The sequence below is a fragment of the Photinus pyralis genome, unplaced genomic scaffold (genome assembly GCF_008802855.1).
Source record: "Photinus pyralis isolate 1611_PpyrPB1 unplaced genomic scaffold, Ppyr1.3 Ppyr1.4_LG7, whole genome shotgun sequence".
Lineage (NCBI taxonomy): Eukaryota > Metazoa > Arthropoda > Insecta > Coleoptera > Lampyridae > Photinus > Photinus pyralis.
Genome location: NW_022170738.1, coordinates 14103743 through 14124648, shown reverse-complemented (window position 1 = coordinate 14124648; position 20906 = coordinate 14103743). Strand labels below are relative to the sequence as shown.

The window sequence follows — 20906 nt, the reverse complement described above, 5'->3', positions numbered from 1 at the left end:
TGCAAACGTTTCAGTAATGTAAGGTGCTTACCAGCAGCATTAAATTTCCTCACATCACAATCTCCACCCCAATCAAGTAAAAGAAATCTGACGAATGGTGGTGGTGTTGAAATGACTTTTCAAAAAGTGAAACCAGCTCGATGTAATGAACCACGATTTCAAAAACGGAAACAAAAATAGAGCAACAAATAAATATTTTTCACTTTCGTAAACAATGTTATTTATAAAAAATAATTAATTAATTGCGCTATTAACTAAGACTAATTATATACAGAGATAGGTAGTAACAATTTTCCTCAAGCCTTATCTCGTACGAGTACGAGAATTGGGTAAGTAACTAAACGAAAATCGTAGATCGGTTTTAAAGTAGGTACGCACCAGCATTGCATACGTTCACGCGGTCGGTCACTTTTGCACTTATTACGTTATCTTTGGAAAAAGTAGAGAAGCCAACGACTCAATGATTGGCATTTATGCATGCGCTATCAATGAATGCCCGATGTCTCAGCTCCGCGTTACTCTCGGACGTATAGCTTCTAGCGATCCCTTTAACGTTTTGGGATGTTTCGTACAGAGGTGTTTGGGATGTAAAACATATTCCATTCGATTTGTTGCCAACGGCACCATTGACCTAAAATGTTTAGGTCTCAAATGAGCAATTTAAATTAACTGACTTGTACCTGCACGATCTTCTTCGCCGTTTTCTTCATGTACGTTTGCTTGTAAAAATCTGAAAATAAAAAGTAGAACATGACTGCATGAAGACCAATCCACCACACGAATGCTTTGGGGTAGTCGCAATCGATGAACAACAGTTGAAACGCGTGGAGCATTACCAAGACAAACTGAACCTGTTTCCAACAAACATTAACGTCATTTCAAAATCTGGAGTAGTTACCATTTGAAGTGCGGTTAAATATTTCTTCCACCATAAGTACTTTTGCATTCGCGGACCCATTGCTGCAAGCAGGTAGTATGTGTACATAACAATATGGACGAACGTGTTTAGAAAACCAAAGAACGAGGAATGACCACCTGGCGTAAACTTAACGCCAAACCATACCGACAAGGGCATTATTCCGTGATGTATTACATGCAGCGTTGAGATGTGGTTATTCTTCTTGCGCAAAACGAAGAAAATCTACGAGAACATGCAGTACGAGGTTTAAATGACTTCCTATCACTTACTGTGTCAAAAAATTCGGTGAATTTGGATATATAGTACCACCAACACCCATGTGCCATCTAAAAATTTTGTAAAGGATCAAATGGTGACGGAATTGACTTACCCTAAGTGCCCTCGCATCATTGGAATAGTCGACCGGTTGGCACTTAAAGCTGTAGTGGGTTAACCAACCGCCTATTATGCTCTGTAAGTTTAAAACTAGCAAATTGAATTTAGTAGTATTATAATCGTAACTTACCTCGTTAAATAACCATGCACTAAATAGCACCTGCGCCAAATTGTACACAATTAAAATTCGGGTAAGATTGAGTGGTTTGCGATTTTCCATAAGCTTAGGCCCCAATACTTTAACAAAGTAGGCGTATGATAGGCAAATGCACAAGGTGGGAAGCGGAGATTCCATTAACGGCCAGTCTTTCACCCTTGGATCTGGAAATTAAGAGGTTTTCAAAGTGGTACGTTGTTAAAAATCTAACTTACCGCTTTGATTGTCCATAATGTCTCGATACCCGTCAACGATAGTCCAAACCGAAAGTGCCATTCTGAATCTGAAACGAAACCCACGTTATTTGTACAATAACATTTTCAAACAATGTAAATACTAACAGAATTGTGACACTATTATTTTAAATGATTTTATGCTGAAGAGCACTTTATTGTTAGCAATTATAAACAATGATTACAATAATATATGCAATGTATAACGTAACACACTGCAGCATGCTTCACTCTTCAATTCCCTTATACTCCTTGGGCTACTGAACCATATGCATCCTAATGACGAAAGTTGATTAATAACATACAATTACCAACATTAACTGGTGTAACAAGAGTAATTAATTTATGATAGGTAGATAAGTAACCTTGCTGAGGAAATAATTGTTTACAGACGTCTATAGTGGATCTAACAGGTTGTAAACGAATAGCACGTCAGTCATTTTGGTTTTTATAAACGGCCGTTTTGCGTCAACGCCTTGCCATTTGCGTGGTTAGTTTAGGCAGAATAGTGCGAAAAGTGTTTTGACAGTGTGGTGCCTTATATATTTTACTCCCTAAAGGTGTCGTCTGAACCTTAGGCCCAGTATTGGGCATTTCAGATTGAATTGGTGCAACCTCCGAATGTATTTTGTTTGCCTAAACAAGCGGAGAACGAAAATTTTCTGACACAAATCATTCTCTCATCTCTCAGTGGTTATTTGCCGAGGCATATTGTCACTGGGACGTGAGATAGATACATCCAGTAAGTGCGATTAATATTAATCTGTTATCTCTACTGCCCTTACGTAATTCAAAAACGATTATAACAGCTAGCTGGCCCATTTACGGCGATCAGCAACTTAATTAATTAAGAGCAATTTGTTTGACGTCTCATTACGCTCATTGAATTTAATTGCTTATGTAAAATATGAACTTCTAACGACAACCAAGGTGGGCGAGTTGGGAGTCCTCGGGTCATCCTTCAACTGTCTTAAACGGAAAAGGTCAAAAGAGTGGCGCCAAGGAAGTCAGGTTGGCGCATAGAGAGACCTGAAAGGACCTAAAAGGTTTTGGTAACTGTAATATGGTAACGTCGAGAAAAGTAAGGTAGTACAGGAGTTCGGTAATTGATTACACAACTTTTATCAAAAATCTTCCCTTGGAGCCTGGCGAGCCTGGAAGAAAAAGCCGGCCTGTGTGGCGCAGTGGCGGAGCAACCCTTGGCTGATACCCCGCTCACTTAAAAATAAAGACCACAAATAAAATAACAGTGAAAAAGAATACGCAGAGGAAGAATAGAAGATAAAACATGTGTTATGGAACTGTAAGAAGGTGGAGACAGAGAGAAGTGGGAGTGAGGTGCTGAATGAGGGGGGAGGAGGTGAGAAGTGGACGTGGGTTGTAAAAAAAAAGGAAAAATGGATTTTAGTTTTATTGTGTTATAACTGTTAAGTTAAATTTGTTGTAAAAGGTTTTGCCAAGCTGTCGTCTAATAAAGATTGTTTGATATGAAGATCTTCCGGTGCAAAGAAATCCTATAAGCAGCAAAAAAATACCTGAAAATTAGTGGAAAAGTTAAGAAAACAAAAAACGGAATAAAAAACTCTCGAAACCGCAATAAATATAAAGTTTTGAGAGACATTTATTCAGTGACTTCATACAATATTCATATCAATGCAGCATAGCAGAAGTTGGATACTACTTTTGTTTGTTTAAAATTGGAAAATAACTGTAATAATTGCCGCGGTTTATGTTATCCCAAAGACTATCTTTCCAGAAGAATGTATACCGCCAAGCAAATACAAATGATTTGTGAAACCAAACCAATAATTTGAGGGAAAATAGATTTTGATGTAATTCCCGGGTTCTTTAATTAATTAAGAAAATCTTTAATGATAAAGTACACATACCAATTTCTTCACCAGTTAGCTAAATTTAAACAGTAATTGAGGATTAATTTAAAGGGTAGTATTTATGTTCATTCATTTTTTCTTTATTTTAAAGAAAAATGTGCCAAATTCTTGACAGAACAGCATCCTAGCTCAAACCAAAAATCGCTCTTTTGGAAGAGTGTCTTCAAAAAATGGCAAGTGTAGGGAAAAAACGTTTTCCTCGAAAATTTATTATTTTCAGATGTAGAAAGAATATGCAATAAACAGTATTGGTTTCTATTTTAAAAAAATGGCCTACACTTGACCCTTAACGGACACGTTTGTGAAAATGTACATCATTAAATCGGCTAGTTTCCATAATAATCGACAGTCTCCAGTTAAATGGGATAGGTAAATTAATTAAGTGACATTCAAATATAAGATTACGAAACTGGTAGTAGAAAAATTTACCGCAACTCACACAAGAAATGACCCTACACCCCAATTCGTCTCGTTTATGCAGGTGCAGTTAAACCCCAATAAACCATCCTCTGAAACTGATACCTTTTCTAGGAAAAAGTACTCGGAAAAAAATGAAATTTACTTTTTAAAAACCGTTTACCTTTATCCCTAATTTACACTGCCAAAATTTTAACGAAATGGAAATACCTAACCGTTTTTCCGAAAGAAAGATTTAGTTTTTAAACGTATAACAGTAAGTTACCGTAAAATTTATGAAAAAACAGAGGTTGTTTTAATTTTAAGTTATTGAAATGAACATTAAAATTGCCAATATGAATGTGTTCTCCAAACTATCCAAGTATATTTGTAAAAAGGAGAAGGTGCGAAAGAAACCCTCCCCAGTTATACAAATCTATCTCATTGAATTTCCTTCCGCAATGTATATTGGGCTCGGAAATATGTCAATTATCCCTTCGTTTTTCTCTCATAATATACCGTCACATTTATCAATAATAACATACCCTCGGAGTTCCAGTTTTCCCATAATTAACATACAAAATTGCCCACCGCCCATTTATAACGAAACAAAACCAAATTAAAGAAATGTTTGGTAACCCACGACTCTCCGTAACCAATAGATTTATTAGAAGGTTTAAGTCCAAACAACTTTAGTATTTGTAGCATGGGTCTTAGCAATTGCACTTTGTAATTAAAGTTATTAATTTAACATTACACCAGTAATTTATGCTGATATGTTTTTAACATGTAATTTAGTTCATTGATTGGTCTATTTTTGAAACATAATACTCATGTAAAATAATTAAACTCATAATTTATTACATTTTCCCTTAAGGGTAATAAATATTCATAAGTCATTATTTTCTATTATTATTATTGTATATTACCAACTACGTATCATGTCCAGGCACTGACATCAACGTCATTATTTTCAAAGTCTATTAATTTGATTGGTTAAATTGCGTCAATTGCTGAGACAGCAAATTTTGCATCAAATTACCTAGTGCAGAAAACAGAATCATTGGTTGCAGAGCAATTCAATGATTTTGTAGATGCTATTTTTTGTGTGGTAGCGAATGGGCGATTTTCTACAGTTGGATATATTTCTGCTTGAGATAAGGCTTCCAAAGAAAGAGGATCCATAGTCCATATGTTTATCAATTAGTGGCTTTGCCAACCATAATAAGATCCGCTTATGCGATGTATACGGGGGATTGGTCGGGCATAAATGGAAGTTTCCTCAAGTTTATGTTATTTTTAGCTTAAAAACTACCGCATTTTTCCGTAATATACGTTTATTGTAACAAGTAAAAAGGATTCAACGCTAAGCCGATTGACTTTTCATGCATTGGCCAGTAATTCCCAATAGGCCATAGCTATGTGAGTTATGTTTTTCTTGATAGAGCCAAATTCCAGAGGATGTGTAATATTAGTCCGTACAGGGTGGTTCAAATTTGTGGCTCACCGTTGGGATCTCCGAAACGGCGAGATACAGTGTAGATTAATGGGGGGGTTGCCCTTTTTTGTAACTAAAAATTATTGACATTTTTGAAAAATCCTTGAAAATGGCTGAGATATCACCGAAAAACGAAATTTGACATTTTCAGTTTTGCCGTGATATCTCAGATTTTTCAAAAATTTCAAATGCGTTGTTTAGACACAAAAAGCGGCAACTTTGCCCCCATTCAACCTACCTACAGTATATCTCTCACCGTTACTGAGATCCCAATGGTGAGCCACGAATTTGAACCGCCATGTACAATGAAACGTATACATACCCCCTAGCTAGCAATTTTCAGGTAATACAGGTATACATAAATTGTACTTTTTTTGGATTTTTCCTTGGGACACTATGTATAAAAAAACCAGCCCCCGTTTGCAGTTGGACCAAAAAATTACTCATGTGGGCAAGTAGCATTAGCATTGACGTTGTTTGCGACAGACCTTAAAGTCCATAACTTCTCCAGGAGGCAGCACTTCGATTAATTCGGTATTAAGGTTTTTTTTTGTTAATTTTAGACCGGAACTGTGTTTTAAACTGAATGAATTCTAAACTGTCTAAATTGATGTTGCGTATTCCTCGAGGTGTTCTTCGACAACCATGTTTAAACGAATCAAGTTTTTCCTGTTGTAGGTACATCAAATGATAGTACCAGTTGTATGCAACGCATACACTACAAAGGTACCTACATATCGTTAATGGAAATTTAGACATAGTCGTTAGTCGTAATTGGATTAATAAATTAAATATAATGACAGCTCGTTTAGACATCCAGGAAATTGACGATAGCAAGGTCTTGGTTTTTTCTTTGTTAAGTACAATATTACTTCTATAGTCTTGGTCTCGTATGCAGTTTGTACTTCCACATTAGTGTTAAATTAAATTTGTGGTGATTTTTTTGGGAATTGGATAAGTGTTGTCCTCGAATGAGTTGGTACGGTCCACCTCTCGATTTGGAACTCAAAGTTCGTAATTTTGGAAAAATAGATTCTGTCGATCATCATTTGGGTAAAATTTTCCTAAGGACCGCTAATTACATTGCACGATTGGTTGAGGATGTACCAAAATCAACACCATTTTGCCTAAAATCGCCCCCGCAATTTCGTTGGTAATGTGGCATAATATCGATGACAAGGGGTTAATGTTGAATTGCAAAGCAGAAAAAAGGTGTAAACGACCCGTTAATATGTGATAATCTCCCTGTAATTTAGAATTTTTCCACATTATTAACGGACGCATAAAGACAAACTGCAAATTAAAACACCATGATGGCATTGGTTTGTTATGTTAGCTGCCATACGATTAGTGCATATAAATTGCTGGTGTTAAAGGCAATATATAAGCAAAAGTCCGAGGGTATTCCAGTAACTTTTCCGGTAATAAAATTGACCATTATTACTACAAAAGCATTTATTTATAATGTAAGTCAAGAGCAAGGTTTGCAAAACAATTTATACATGTGTTTATTCCGGGCTACGCTATGAATGGAAATTGTCTGATAGACATTTTCTGACATTGCCGAGAGAAGAATTGTTAGGTACCTACCAAACATGATTTTGTAATTCACTGTAAATAGAATGATTAAAAATTAAATACTTCGTGTTAGTTGATGACGTATATACTTCCTGTGTAATAAACAAATTGTCTATATCATGACAGAATGTGACCAAGGTAAAAGTTTAATTGTTTAATCACATAACTAACTAATCAGGTAACTTACTAATTGCACCGACATATTAACCTCTATCCCTTCAAACAGATTGCAGGTCAACCGGTTGTAAAACGAATTTGAATTTTAAAAAAATTGCTGGCACAGATCTACATGCGCGATTCTGCCCTTTTAGGTCTTAAAATATATGCGTAGCAAATTTGGTTCCAATCGGTTCAGCCGTTTATCTCGAAATAATAGTCAAGACAGGCAGACCGACATCATCGAGATTTTGTTTGATTCGAATTCCTGGTGCATTAAAACGTGCATTTCCGTCAAGGGGGGGGGGGGGTCATTTTTTAGTAAGCCTAAGCAGATCTTTTTCAGCGTTTCTTAGGGCACGTCTCCAAACAGGAGAGTTTTCTGTCATCCCATTTTGGGTCAATGCGAATGCATCGTTATGCAATTATGGAAATGAATCGTTTAACGTTTTTGTTGACTCTACTAGAAGGCAGTTCAAAGGGGTGAAGGTGATCCAGCTTTAATTGTACATTGTGAGATAAGTCCAAGGCGATATAATCCTTTATAAAAAATGGGTTAACGCATAGCACTACGGTTATTGTGTCCTTCGGAAGAAACCCGTGTGTCCATTTTCTGGGTTATAAGAAAGGAAAATCCACTGGTCTTCCAACCAAGGTGCATCGATTTTTGCATATAAATCCAAATGTGTATCTAATAAGTAAAATCGAAAAATTGCAAAAAAAAAGATAACTTTTCTCTTCATGTTGCTAACAGATTTGCTGTTTCAGAAATATAAAGGTCGTTTTATGACCCAAATTTTGAATTAAATTGTTACATTATGCATCCGTGTTGATTTAAAAACTCTCTTCAGACTATTCTTATAGGAGTTCTATGAAAACAACATAACGAGGCACTTTACAACTACCTACTAGGTATATTCTTTTTCCAAGCTTTAGGTCGCGAGTCAAAATGTTGCTCGGATCTTATCCATTACAGTTAGTTTCTTGTCGACGTTTAAGTTTTTTTTAAAGCAAACTTGCTCAGTTTCACAACAAAAGAAAAGCCGCACTATTTTTTTTTATGGAATTTTTATTAGTGATGATGACCCGGAGATTATACGAAAATACCTTGGCATTGGTTTTGCGGTTGGAAAAATTCATCTCATACCCGATACCATCACAGCAAATCCGGATTAAATGAACACCTATTTAACTAGATATATCTTATAATTATTTAATGTCGTCAATGTATTTTCCCAATTATGAAGACCATGTGTATAATTGACCTAACTTTCTTTTTTCTTTTAAACAAAACATACAATAATTGCAAATTTGATTACTTAATATATAAAATTACAAATTAATATCACAAATCTTTGGTGGGCGCGTAGAATACCTAAGTCAAGTATTTAAGGACTTTCTATTTAATTAGCGCTTTCGGTGCCTAAAAATGTTTACCCTTACCGCGTGCGAAATTAAAGATGTCAGGAATTCATGCAACTAACTGTGTGCATAGCAATCTAGAAATCTTCAAGGCTGATTGGTAAATCTAGATGCACATTTTTTTCTGTGCGTAAACCTGTATGCCCATAGCCTGTATAACGTACATTTTCTTGAAAAAATAAGCACGATGATCTCAAGCAATTGCCAATGGAATACGCAATATTGTTTTAGATTGTGATGGTTTTCTATTAAGTGACCATCACCTAGTTCTTACCGTAAGCTTAGACTATCACTTTCTGCGGTTATAGGGTTACGTAATTGTAACCGTGCTTTATCTCCTGGAAAAGCTAAAATATGAAAGAAACTGCAAACGCCTCGTAAGCCGTAACATTAAAAACTCAACAATAACAGGTAATGTTGCACCTATATTGCCAATTTAGAAGGTTGTCATTGATTACGGATTTGAGAGTCGAACAAAAAGATTCAGTATATCCAATCCTCCCGTTACAAGTAGATATAGGGTGACCTAACCAATAACTTTTTTGCACCTCCTGTATATAAAAATTTCTGTGCATTATCAACTATAGCATAATTATAGAGTATCGCTCAAGTTTTCTTTCGAGCAGTCCAGTACTTTAGGTTGATTACAATGACTCGATTTCCGTGGTTAATTTCACTTGTAAGTGGAAATTAACTTTGATATGTGGACGTGGATTGTGCGGTCCCAGAATTTAAATTTTATTCTGCAATTTCAATAATCAGCCTATTTCAAGGGTTAATTTATTGTTGGTAACTTTTCTTTTATATAAAAAGGCACTACAAAATTGTTAACGTGCGTATGCATATCTATGTATTCTGTAAATGAGTTTTTTAAAAAATTGCAAAATGCCATTTCAATTTCAATTTACTGTAACGGTTTAAAATAAACACACAGTATTAATAGCAACAGAAATAGACCAGAAGACGGAAATGATGGGAAACAAGTTGTAAATCAACATATGCATGATGAAAGCGCATTTTTGGTAATGCAGATCAGTATTTCATTAGCAAAGTTTGAAATTATCGATCTCACGAGTAATCTAACTCAAAATAGAGTAGAGCCTGCACATCTGCACTACAACAGAAAGCTTTTAGTGAAAATTTGAAGTCTCTAGCTATTGTAATTGCTGAGATCTCAGTATTTTTTTTCCAAAAATGCGCTAAAAATACCGTTTTGATGCAATGGTGAGAAGTGTGCATGTGTACGGAACAGAGGGAGATATGGAGGTGGAAGGAATAGGAATTCAAAGAAGGTATTGGAGCTAAACGGAGACACCAAATTACGTATTCCAAGAGGAAACACAAATGTGTGAATTAGTGAAAGAACATTTGTCAATAAGGATGAACACAAAAAGAAATTGATAGGAATAAAGAAAAAGGTAATGAAATGGATACGGATGACCTAGAAAGAGGGGAAAGGATGTGAAAGATTAAGTCAAGAACAGGGAGATGGATATACAAATACAGCTCAGGAGAGAGAAAATCGAGAGTTCACGAAGAAAGCTCATGAATGGACGAAAAAATATCAAAATAATAGGGTGGTTTAGATGCAGAAACCAGGAGAGAGGGAAGCAGAAATGAAGCGAAGAAGAAAGGAAATGCAGAACTTGTGGAGAGAAAAAGGAAAAGATCGACATATGCTATGGGACTGTAAAGAAGTAGATAGAACAAGGAAAAACGGGAGTAAATTACTTACTTGGAAGAGGAAAAAAATAGACGATGATGATTTTACAAAAAAGAGAAGAAACACAAAGTATTTTGATTTTTTGCCAAATGCGTTAATAAAGATCGATTGATTTATTGATTGATAATCACAGATAAAGACATAAATTGTTTTGTTAATATTTATAAGGTGAAATGTGGAGGGCCTGCGTAGTTTGTTATACACTAGTAATTAATGATACTTTTGAATTAAATGTAGGATGATTGGAAAAATAAAAGGGACAAACCCTCTGGCCTCCCTGGTGTGCATACTACTAATCCGATTCAGAGAAACGGACAGTGCATTTGAATGAGAATCATTCTCTCTGAGCTATAGAAGCGAATCAGTAGGTTTCTTGAATGGTTTTCCTCAGACTGACCCCTTTGGCTAACCAAAAGAAAACCTCGCAAGAAGCTTCAAATGATTCCTGAATAGTTGAATATTAGAGTACTGTTATGTGATGGGTCTCGAAACCCTACTGTGTATGCAAGTAGTATACCGGGTGATCGAAAAGTAGTGCGGACAGTTTGAATTTCCCGTAAAACTAAACATTTATAAAGTTGGTAACATACCAAATGTCATTTATGTAAAAGCAGTGGTGGATCAATTTAATCACTAATACATAACTAAACTACCTTCTAAACATGTTTGCCAATTCCTTAAGTAAAAAATATTAAAAACTTAAAGCACCCAATTTAAATTGTCTGCAGTTCTTTTTGATCACCCGATATATACGTATTATATAATAAGGCAAGTCAGGGAATTTAAATTTTAAGTTAATTGATTTAAATTTCACCCTCTCCATTTTTTGCGCTTTATTTATGTTGGCCGATCCTTAGAGCGACACACACATACACACATCCCCGAGTAACTCGTTTCACAACACAACGTATGTACCTAGGTCCTATCACTATACAATTTATTACTTGACGATCACGTACTATGAGTCTCAGTTAGTTTTTGCGGGAGTTTTGATGTTTGGTTTTGATTTGCGCAGTCCTTTCTCGGCTGGACTTGGGTTATTATAAGCTGTTGTATGATATTACGATAAGAGTAGATTGCTTGCTGTTAGGTACCGTAATTCAACTGTATTGGGTAAATTCTTTGCAACTGAATTAATATCACTCGATTTGACAAATTTTCCCTTCTCAATTGTTATACACAGGGTGGAAATTTTGTCTGGAATATTTTCAAAACAACATTTTTTTAAAGAAGCTTTCTATGGTATCTAAAATTATAAAAAGTTTGCGACCAATATCTACGTACTTTAACTTTATGGGTAGAGGCGTACTTCTTCGTACAATTTAATATTCGAATGATTTTATTTTATTTGGTTTTGTCTTTCTGTATATCCGTAGTTTTCTGTTAAGTGAGTGAAGATTTACTGCTAAAAACATAGACCTGGCACAGACTTGGTAACGTTAATTTGGAAAATGTAAAATCTACCGAATTTATTCTTTAATTTTTCAAAGCAGGCAAACCTTTTACATTATTGATAGATGAGGGTTACATTGTGGGAGTTATTTCTTCCGCTAAGGCATGCAAAAGCAATAACTTTCTCTATAGTAATAAAACAGTTTTACTTTTTAAAGGTCGTTGCAATTATTATATATGTTTGACCTTAATACTTATTTGTGTATGACACCTCTGCATGTGTTTCTCAATTTATAAATTGAACCTACCCACTACCCTGGTGACTTGAAATTAAGAATAAAGGTTAATGAACTGATCGGGCCTCTTTCTCCCTGCCGATTTCGTATTCTGCCACTAGAAGAGCTACATTGTCACTACTATGTCAAACTAATTTTTACTACTTTGTTGAATTTTTAAAAAAAGCTAATAATGCATAAAAATGCATTTACCGTCGATAACTCGTAAAGGATCTTCGCAATACGAAATGCCATTCAAGGTTGGTGCCAATAATGGCCGAAGCGATTGAATTCACTTGCATTATGTGTAATTTGTATACGCTAGCATGTCATAATTGCATTTCTTCTTATGCGGCGACCTTCACTCATTTTCCTTATTTATCGTTATCGTTTGTTTGTGCCCATAATTTATTACAAAACACACGATGGCTTTTCGCACCGATCTGATCTCCTTTCCTCTGCGTACGTTCCGATTTACGCGGATTTTATGTTATTTACATTCAGTTATTAACATTTAATTCGTTGTTAATTGCACCTATGAAAAAGTGAATGTTGGACAGGTAAATGCATTCTTTAGGTTTGGCCATTAATAAATGCGCTTGAGTGTGTGCAAGCACGCTATTGCAAAAGTACTTGGGAAATCGAGCTTTTTTAAATCTCCTTTTGGTTTATACCAATATGTTAAGCAAGTATCTCCCCAGCCATATACAGATGGCATATTGGCAATCATGAAATGACCGCAATAGAGCATCCCTTACCTAATTTAGGATAATCACGACTGAACGACGAAAAGAAATGTACTTGAAGCAAATTTAAAATTAAAAGCCGCCTAAAATAACGCAAATGTAATGAAATGATGTAAAGTGTGACACATATACATGAAGTTCGAAAGTCAATAGACCGACTTCATCAAGCTGCTGCAGAAATACGTCAACGGCCCTAGCAGTTCAGGAGATTCTAATTTGTTTTTTACTATTTACTTTTTAGGGTGTGTGTTTTTGCACATTATCTCAGTAACCCTTGAGAATCGAGTATGGGTGTATACTATGCTTTTTGATGCCTAATTTCCTCAATAACTAGCACCTTGAGTTATTTCCACACTTGACACTTCTTAATGGCGACTTTTTTGGTTGGGTACCTACCTACTAAGGTATTCTTAACGCATTAGCCAACAAAGTTGGATGCGTCATTTTTCTTTTTCATCCCTCATTGCCACTCTTACAGTTTGATAATTACGTACTTAACATTAAGGAAAATGACACATTACTGGCGAGGAAATGTTGAAGTACGGGCCTTCTTTTGGATCGAGTATTTTAATATTCGAGTCCAGTAGTGTCATTAGACGGACGAGCTTTGTATAACATTCTTTCCCTAAATCGTTTCTAATCATGTAAATGTAAATCGTCAAAATTGTCTCAAATTCTTCGGTCTTTTGGATGATTTTTTAAATTTGGACAATAAAATTTCTATAACGGATTACCGGAGTACAAATACCGTATACAGGGTAAAATTCATAACATGCGATTATATGCTCACCAAATTATATTAGAGCAAAAATGTATTAAAGTTTTTTGTAGAAAAAAAAATTTTACGCCAATCAACCGTATTAGTTTTCAATTTTTTTCACACACCTAAAGACGGAAAATTGGAAAAATATAACCCGCATCTTTTTCAATAATCTGCGATTTAAAATATAAAACCAAAACCTTCTAGGTTTTTTTTTTGGTTTCAGGTTACCTTTCAATCGAAATTGGGGTAGTTTATGTTTAGATTGCGACAGGACAAATTTGACAACTTTTATCTCAATAATCCCAAATTTTAAGCTAATTCATAATTGGTTATGCAATTTTATTAAGGGCTAATAACATTGATACATACCAACAAAAATGTTATGTTGGTACAAGTATAGTAATTTTTGGCGGATATTATGTATCACTTTGATTTCTCAACAATCACTTATGCATTTTTTTGATTTCGTTAAAATCTTTTACCCAAAATCGTCCTGAAACCTTCATTTTCATGCCTACTTTCTGTCGGGAAATTTTAGTTTTCCTGACAGAGGTAGAGCAGACTACGTTATCTGCCGCTTGTTACTTTACTGGCCGCAACTGTCACTTTACCGCCCGTACCGTCACTTTACCGGCCGCTTTTATGACATTTTTAAATGTCTATAATGACTCCTGTCATCACTGACAGATTGCCGTTAATCAAAAGTTCTAAGTATATGAAAATTGAAATTATATATTAAAATACGATTTCGGGTAAAATTTAATACAAAACTCGTCAGTAAAATAACATTACCTGACACGGAAATTAAAGTACTCGGCTCCAAAGGGGCCTATATTTCCTCGCCAGTATTGTGTCATTTTCCTTTATGTAAATAACTATTGTGATAATATGTGTTATGCGCGTCGATGTTTATACATGTTTTGACTATCTGCGGAAAATAGAGTAATAAATTTTTAACTGGCAACCGTTTGGATTATAAGGTGCTAGTACTACTCCTTACCGAATTTTCCTAACAAATTTCACTTTGAAACACGTGTTTTTATTTAGGAATGCGTACGAAAATTGGAAATGTGCACAATATTTGGAAATGAGTAGCAAGTTTTGGAAATGTGTAGGTAATTTTGAAAATGTAGAGTCATGGATTTCTTCGCCGGCCTCTTACGCATTACGTGTTATAAAAGAGCACTGCTTAAGAGTATTTTAGTTTTACCAATAGTTTGTATGATGGAAAAGCAGTTTGGCTCCCATCTTAAATACCTCTAATTGTGAAGAATATGGGTGTAACTTAAATGGGAGGGGTAGAATTAACCCCATTCTGACAACCAGATATCCGGACTTCCATAAAATATAACTGCCATTTGTTTTAGTTTGTCTAAAACAGGTTGTTTGTATTATATTTTTTATTTGCAAATCCAAAAATGTCTACAAAGCAATAACAATATAGCTATATTTATACAATAAGTTGCGAAATGAGTGTCTTTTAGGCACGCGACGTGTAAATTATCCAACGACGCAAAGCCGAGTTGGACAACACGTCTAGTGACTAAAAGACATCGTTTCGTAATGAATTATATACTTACAAGATTTTTTGTGAAAGCGGAGAATTTGATAATTTTATTATAGTCCAGGGAATAGAGGGTTTTAGCATGCAAAATGAGGAGTAGTTCCAATTTCTTTTGCATGTCGTAGACAGTCATCTGGTGGTTAAGAATCTAAGTTTTCGACCTCCCACCCCTTGTGCTTCCCCCGTACCACCCCCAAAACCCCTGAAATTTGGTTGGTTTCTTAGTTTTTCAATCGTATCTTTTTAATAGTTCACTTTAGAAAAAAATATTGTTATCAGAAATTGTAGACCATAAAATTCTACACAACTGTGATGTACACTACTTTTTTGTGAAATGTTTATTAAAAAAGATATAGAGCTTGAGAGTTGGTTATATTTTTAAGAATTCTGAAATTTCTATGTAGGTGTTTTAATCAAATTTCATACTTTTACACTATAATTAAGAGTTTTATGAGAAAAAACTTGAATTTATCGTGGTATAAATCCCTCTACCCTGCACCCTTACCAAAGGGGATGCATAATAATGAAACTTGCAACCCTTGCTAGTGAGGATATTTGAATTACTGTGAGATTATAGCCCTTTCTAATATACTTTTGAAATGAAAAAATTGTCTCACTTCAGTTCAGTTTCACCCCCTCCCCCTCTCCCCCCCGCGCGGGAAGGAATAGATATTTAAACGCTCTTGTGGCGATTGTGAAGTTAGTCAGAGAATACAACGCTTATTACATAATATTTTCTATTCCTCTTAAATATCTATTCCTACCGCGGTTGGGGGGAGGGGGGGGGGATGAAGGATATGAAGGATGAAGCTGAACTGAAGTGAGATAATTTTTTGTTTCAAACGTATATTAGAAAGCCCTAAATCTCACAGTGATTCAAATATCCCCACTAGCAAGGGTTGAAAGTTGAATTATTATGCATCCCCTTTGGTAAGGGTGCAGCGTAAGGGTATTTATGCCACGATAAGTTGAAGATATTTTCTCATAAAACTCTTAATTATAGAGATAAAGTATAAAATTTGGTTTAAACATCTACATACAAATTTTAGAGTTCTTAAAAATATAAGCAACTTTGAAGCTCTATATCGCTGTTAATAAACATTTCACAAAAAAGTAGTGTAGAATTTTATGGTCTACAATTTCTGATAACAATATTTTTTTGTAAAATGAACTTATAAAAAGATATGATTGAAAAACTAAAAAACCAACCAAATTTCTTTGGTTTTACGGGTGGTACGGGGGAAGCACAAGGGGTGGGGAGTCGAAAACTTGGATTCTTAATCACCAGATAGTCTTTCATGACATGCAAAAAAAATTGGAACTACTTCTCGTTTTGCAGGAAATGGTCCATTTTCAGTCTCTATTTCCTGGACTATTAGTATTTTTAAACATTTTGAAAAGTAGGCAGGCAATCTGTTCTAAGGCATTGTTTATGCATTATTTAATTACAAGTGTGACGTTAAGGTTGAACGTAGCGTGTTTCACCGATTTTCCCGCAAAGTTTTGCGAAATAAATTACTTCAAATGAGTGATATTGACTAGTCTTTGGATATTGAACAAGCTGCTGAAGCTGCGCTATCCACGTTAGTACCCGAAAAATCGAAACATATGAAAAGACCTACGACAACTTTGAAACCTGAGCCAAAGAAAAACATACTGAGAACTTTACAGAAAAAGTATTACTAGCCTATTTCCTCAAGCTATCCACCACCTTAAGACCGTCAACTTTGTGGAGCAAATATTGGATGCTCTGTACGATGATTTATCTGAACAAAAACTTAGATATTAGCAAATTTACAAACCTTATTGCATTTTTAAAAAGGAAAGCTTCCGGATATCAGCCAAAGAAATCAAAAATATGAATACGATACATCAGCGATGTTTCTTGACATATCGAAGTGGTAAATGTTGTACCCTACCAGTTGGAATCAATACAATTGGAGATAGGTGTGCCAAGAAAGATAGCAGAATTCCTTGGACTCCCCAACACCAATGAGGACACTGGTACATTGCTTCCGGCGCAGCTCTGCAACAATGTTGGCAGATTCTGGAGCGAACATGACACTTTTAAAGCGTCATGGAGGTTAGCGATATAGCTCAGTTGCCGAGAGTTACATAGAAAATTCCACTGAACAGAAAAACGAAATACCTATCAAAAAGAATCATACATTGCCAGTACTAGCAGTTTATCCATTCCGACTATTAGAATTTACATTGCTCTTCAAGAAGCTCTCTTCAAGAAGCCTCTAGCATTCAGTTCAAAAGTTTACATAATTGTACATTTAATATTTATAATAAATACATATTTTCATTGATTGTAATGTTTCATTTTTATTTTTCGGCACTAGTGCCTAAAAGAGTGTCATTTCGAAATTCCAATCAATATCAAAATTTGTCAATTTCGAAACGCTTTCACAAAAATTACTTTTTGGATGTAAAACGTGACGGTGTTCCTGGCAAAAAAATTAAGTGGCATGCTTGCTCAATTGTATGATTGTAGTGGACAGTGGAAAGGCACAGCGATGAAGACCTCTAAGTTATTAAATTTATTAATTATTGAGAAAAATCAAAATAAATCATTTTCAGAAGATTCAGTTCGAGCATGAACAAGAAGATGTCTACTTACGCGAGTTGAAGTGAATAAAAACATTGTTTGAAGGAGGGGACTTTAATTATAAATATATTTTCAAACTATACCCCTCGTTGGATTCGTTAAGTTACCAGCTATAATTTTTATTTAAACTGTTTTTTTTATTCGTCTAAGAGCAATGGCCTTATAAACGATATTTTAAAAAGTTACATTCTGCAAAACACTGTTTAAGCGAATGGCTAACCATTATGTGTGCGTTCTTGCCCTATATGCAATGTAAAATGCGCGGAGAAAAATCCTTATATTTTCATTACCATTCCTTAATAATCCTTAATCCTTAATAGTCCAAGCAGAAAAACATCATTAGATGCTTTTTACCTTTAAAAGCTTGACGGGGTGGATTTCTAAATCACTTTTGAGCGCGCGGGAACTCTTCACGAGAGCTAAAAACAAACTGTTTGACGTACAAATTAGGATACGTCTGACTGTTATGTACGTTCCGCCTTGTGGTCAAATTTCGGTCAAAAAGGACAAGTAATCAAGTCGAGGTGAGAGATCTACTTTAAAGGATTGCGAATAAATCACAACGTGAACATCTCTTTGTGAAAGAATTATAACCAATGGTGTTCTTCAAAAAAATGTTCAAGAGAGGATGCGTAGGATTAGCTAAGCCATTTGGGCAGAGGATGTTAATTAGGGGCTTTTTACAGTTCGACAAAATAGAAAGTTTGCCATTTAAAACCGCGTGTAAAGGAAGTGCTTGGACGAAAACTCGTTTTTCCAATTTTCAAATCGAACCGTAAAAAGACCTAAGTGAATAAGGACTAAAAAAATCAAGCTGTAAGTAAAGAAGAAATTTTTTGCTTGTACGTTTCATATTTTGCTCGCCGGTGGGAGAAATTCAGTATTGATTTAAGAATTTTAGTTAAAAAATTCAAAGCATTCCAATTCTTTTGTTACCACCCCCTACGATGAAAAGATGAGTGCATTTGATTGTTATGATTCACCTTCTATTGTAGCAGTAACATACGAATCTAACTCGCCTTTACGCGATAGTCACGAATTGGTCTAGGCGTAGCGGTCAATTAAGTAGAATAAAATATAATCAGGTGGTTTTGTTGTATGTAACTAATCAATGAAGCAAACATCTCACGAAAGGTTGTGTTGTGTTATTATATTTTGAAGAGGAACTTCTTAGTACCTATGCCAGGCGTTTTTTCAACACAATGCGCCTAAATAACCATCTCCAACCAACCCGTTGAACGTAATGCAACTATATGTGATAGTAAATGCAAATCGTCTCCGTAATTATCATTCATCTTTGTTCAAAATTTCACTCCTGACTTCAACTTATAATGAAGAATTCAAAATCAAAAGACGAAATGAGAGTTTTTGTGTTAATTTGGTGCAATTAGATAATCACCTTCGGCGATCAGCGAAACAAATAAATGTATAACAATGTTATGCATTATAGGCAATTAAACTATTAACCTGAAGACACGTTTTCATTACGCTACTTATATAACATATAATAGACATGCCTTGTTAATGTCATCACACAAATTGTATAAATAAACAAAAATCGTCCGTGGCATTTTCTTGACAACTATGGAAATGGTAACCCTGAAAAAGATGTACGGGAAGTGTATCTTTTGATGTTTAAAATTTAAAAAATCATAATCGCACATTTCCCGAAAAATTCTTGGTCGCCCTTGATTTTAGTAGTCTCTTTTCCTGGTTTTCATGCCAGGAAATTGATGGTCCCATCAACCCTCAACCTACAGAGGACTAGAAGGTGCAGTCGTTTCTATCTTGGTCTACATAATGTTTCATTCTCACTTTTTGAATGAGTATCCACTACAGTAAAAGAACGTACTATGAGAATGTTAATTGATAAACTGAAGGTTGCCATAGAATAATTACGTGCAAATAAGACAAAAAAAAATGATTTGGCTACCCGTATCGGGAAATGTAATTGACATACATTGCAATAACGCAATTAATATCTGGGACTACGTTTACTTGCAGCAATAGTGTAAGCAATATAAATTCTAATGAGAGTATCTTGTTCTTCGAAAGAACCCAATGCAGTTCACCACTAATTTGACATACGGTTCATTACTAGGTTAAACCCCAAACTAGTGTACTGTCTACGTTGAACCCAATTTAGGAAAAAAAAACAATTAGAGACCAATAAATTCCTCTCATCACGATGGGTCTTAAATGATTTGGAAAATTTACCGTACTGCTCTAGTTCTACATAAATTGCACATAAACTACCTTTGTAACAAATTCACAAGATTGTTTTTCTTACGCACGCAACTATAATGGATTACCTTGATGCAAAACCTGATATTCGTTGTTCTAATGAAGCACCAGATCAAGTATTACTATAACCATTTGCGTAATTAGGGCAACTTTTTCCAACAAACGCAAATGCTATGATTTTAAGAACAAACGGCATAGACGACAATTTAAAAATTCAAGAAAACGAGCGCGACGAGCTCATCTAATTAACTTAATGCGTCCACTATTAATGATAATCGGGCAAACGACTCACCTACGACTATAAGGCAAAATCCAAAATCGACAACACAGCAATCACGGCATGTACCTACCAATTACTACACAATGCAAGTACGTATTATTTACAGGTACTTGTAAGCTTTCGTTTATATTTCTCCCACCTGAGCACCAGATCATTGAAACTTGCTATACGTATACCTTGCTGGAAATGAAGTTTGAGAGATTCCGTCGGATTTTCCGTATTCAGCTCCTATTTGCTGGTCATTGTCTACGGGATGCTGAGTTTTAGCCCGACAACAGGATAAGCAAATTAGATCATCTAATGGTATTTTGGGCCATGGGGTTACCAGAAGTAAAATTTCTGTCGTGCCTCACGCTTTCTTATTGTCACGATGTTCAAGCTTTGCACTTGCATTTTTGTCCACTTTACACTCCGTCAGCCATAGAAGTGTTGGCATGGACTATGAAGGTTAAATAGAATAGTTATAGGTCCGAGGGGATCCATTAAGTATAATGAGGTGCGATATCGCAAAAAAAATGTACTTAAATGTTTAGGAAAAACCTGCTCCTCATATAGGTAGGTACTCTATACTGCTGCACTAAAAAAAGTTCAATATTTTGATCTTGATTTTTCAAGGTTACCAAAAATGGTCTCGTATCAAACGTCAATATAGACGCAGATAATTTAAATCGATATATTT

The 20906-nt window shown here is 35.2% G+C and overlaps 1 protein-coding gene across 1 annotated transcript; it reads right to left on the bottom strand.

The window, feature by feature from the left end:
- Positions 1–195: 195 nt before the first annotated feature.
- Positions 196–20365, bottom strand: LOC116176735 (elongation of very long chain fatty acids protein AAEL008004-like). Its single transcript, XM_031495493.1, has 8 exons — positions 20240–20365; positions 1667–1734; positions 1425–1615; positions 1290–1370; positions 1189–1245; positions 899–1141; positions 681–851; positions 196–631 (listed from the first exon to the last, which is right to left on the bottom strand). Exons 2-8 carry the CDS (start codon positions 1725–1727, stop codon positions 458–460), a joined length of 978 nt encoding a protein of 325 aa, XP_031351353.1. The 5' UTR covers positions 1728–1734; positions 20240–20365; the 3' UTR covers positions 196–457.
- Positions 20366–20906: the final 541 nt, after the last annotated feature.

Coding starts and splice junctions, on each gene's coding strand:
- LOC116176735 (XM_031495493.1), bottom strand. CDS start 1,727: ATGGCACTTTCGGTTTGGACTATCGTTGACGGGTATCGAGACATTATG. Junction 1,371..1,424: donor GTGCATGGTTATTTAACGAG/GTAAGTTACGAT, acceptor TTAAACTTACAG/AGCATAATAGGCGGTTGGTT. Junction 1,142..1,188: donor TCACCGAATTTTTTGACACA/GTAAGTGATAGG, acceptor ATGTTCTCGTAG/ATTTTCTTCGTTTTGCGCAA.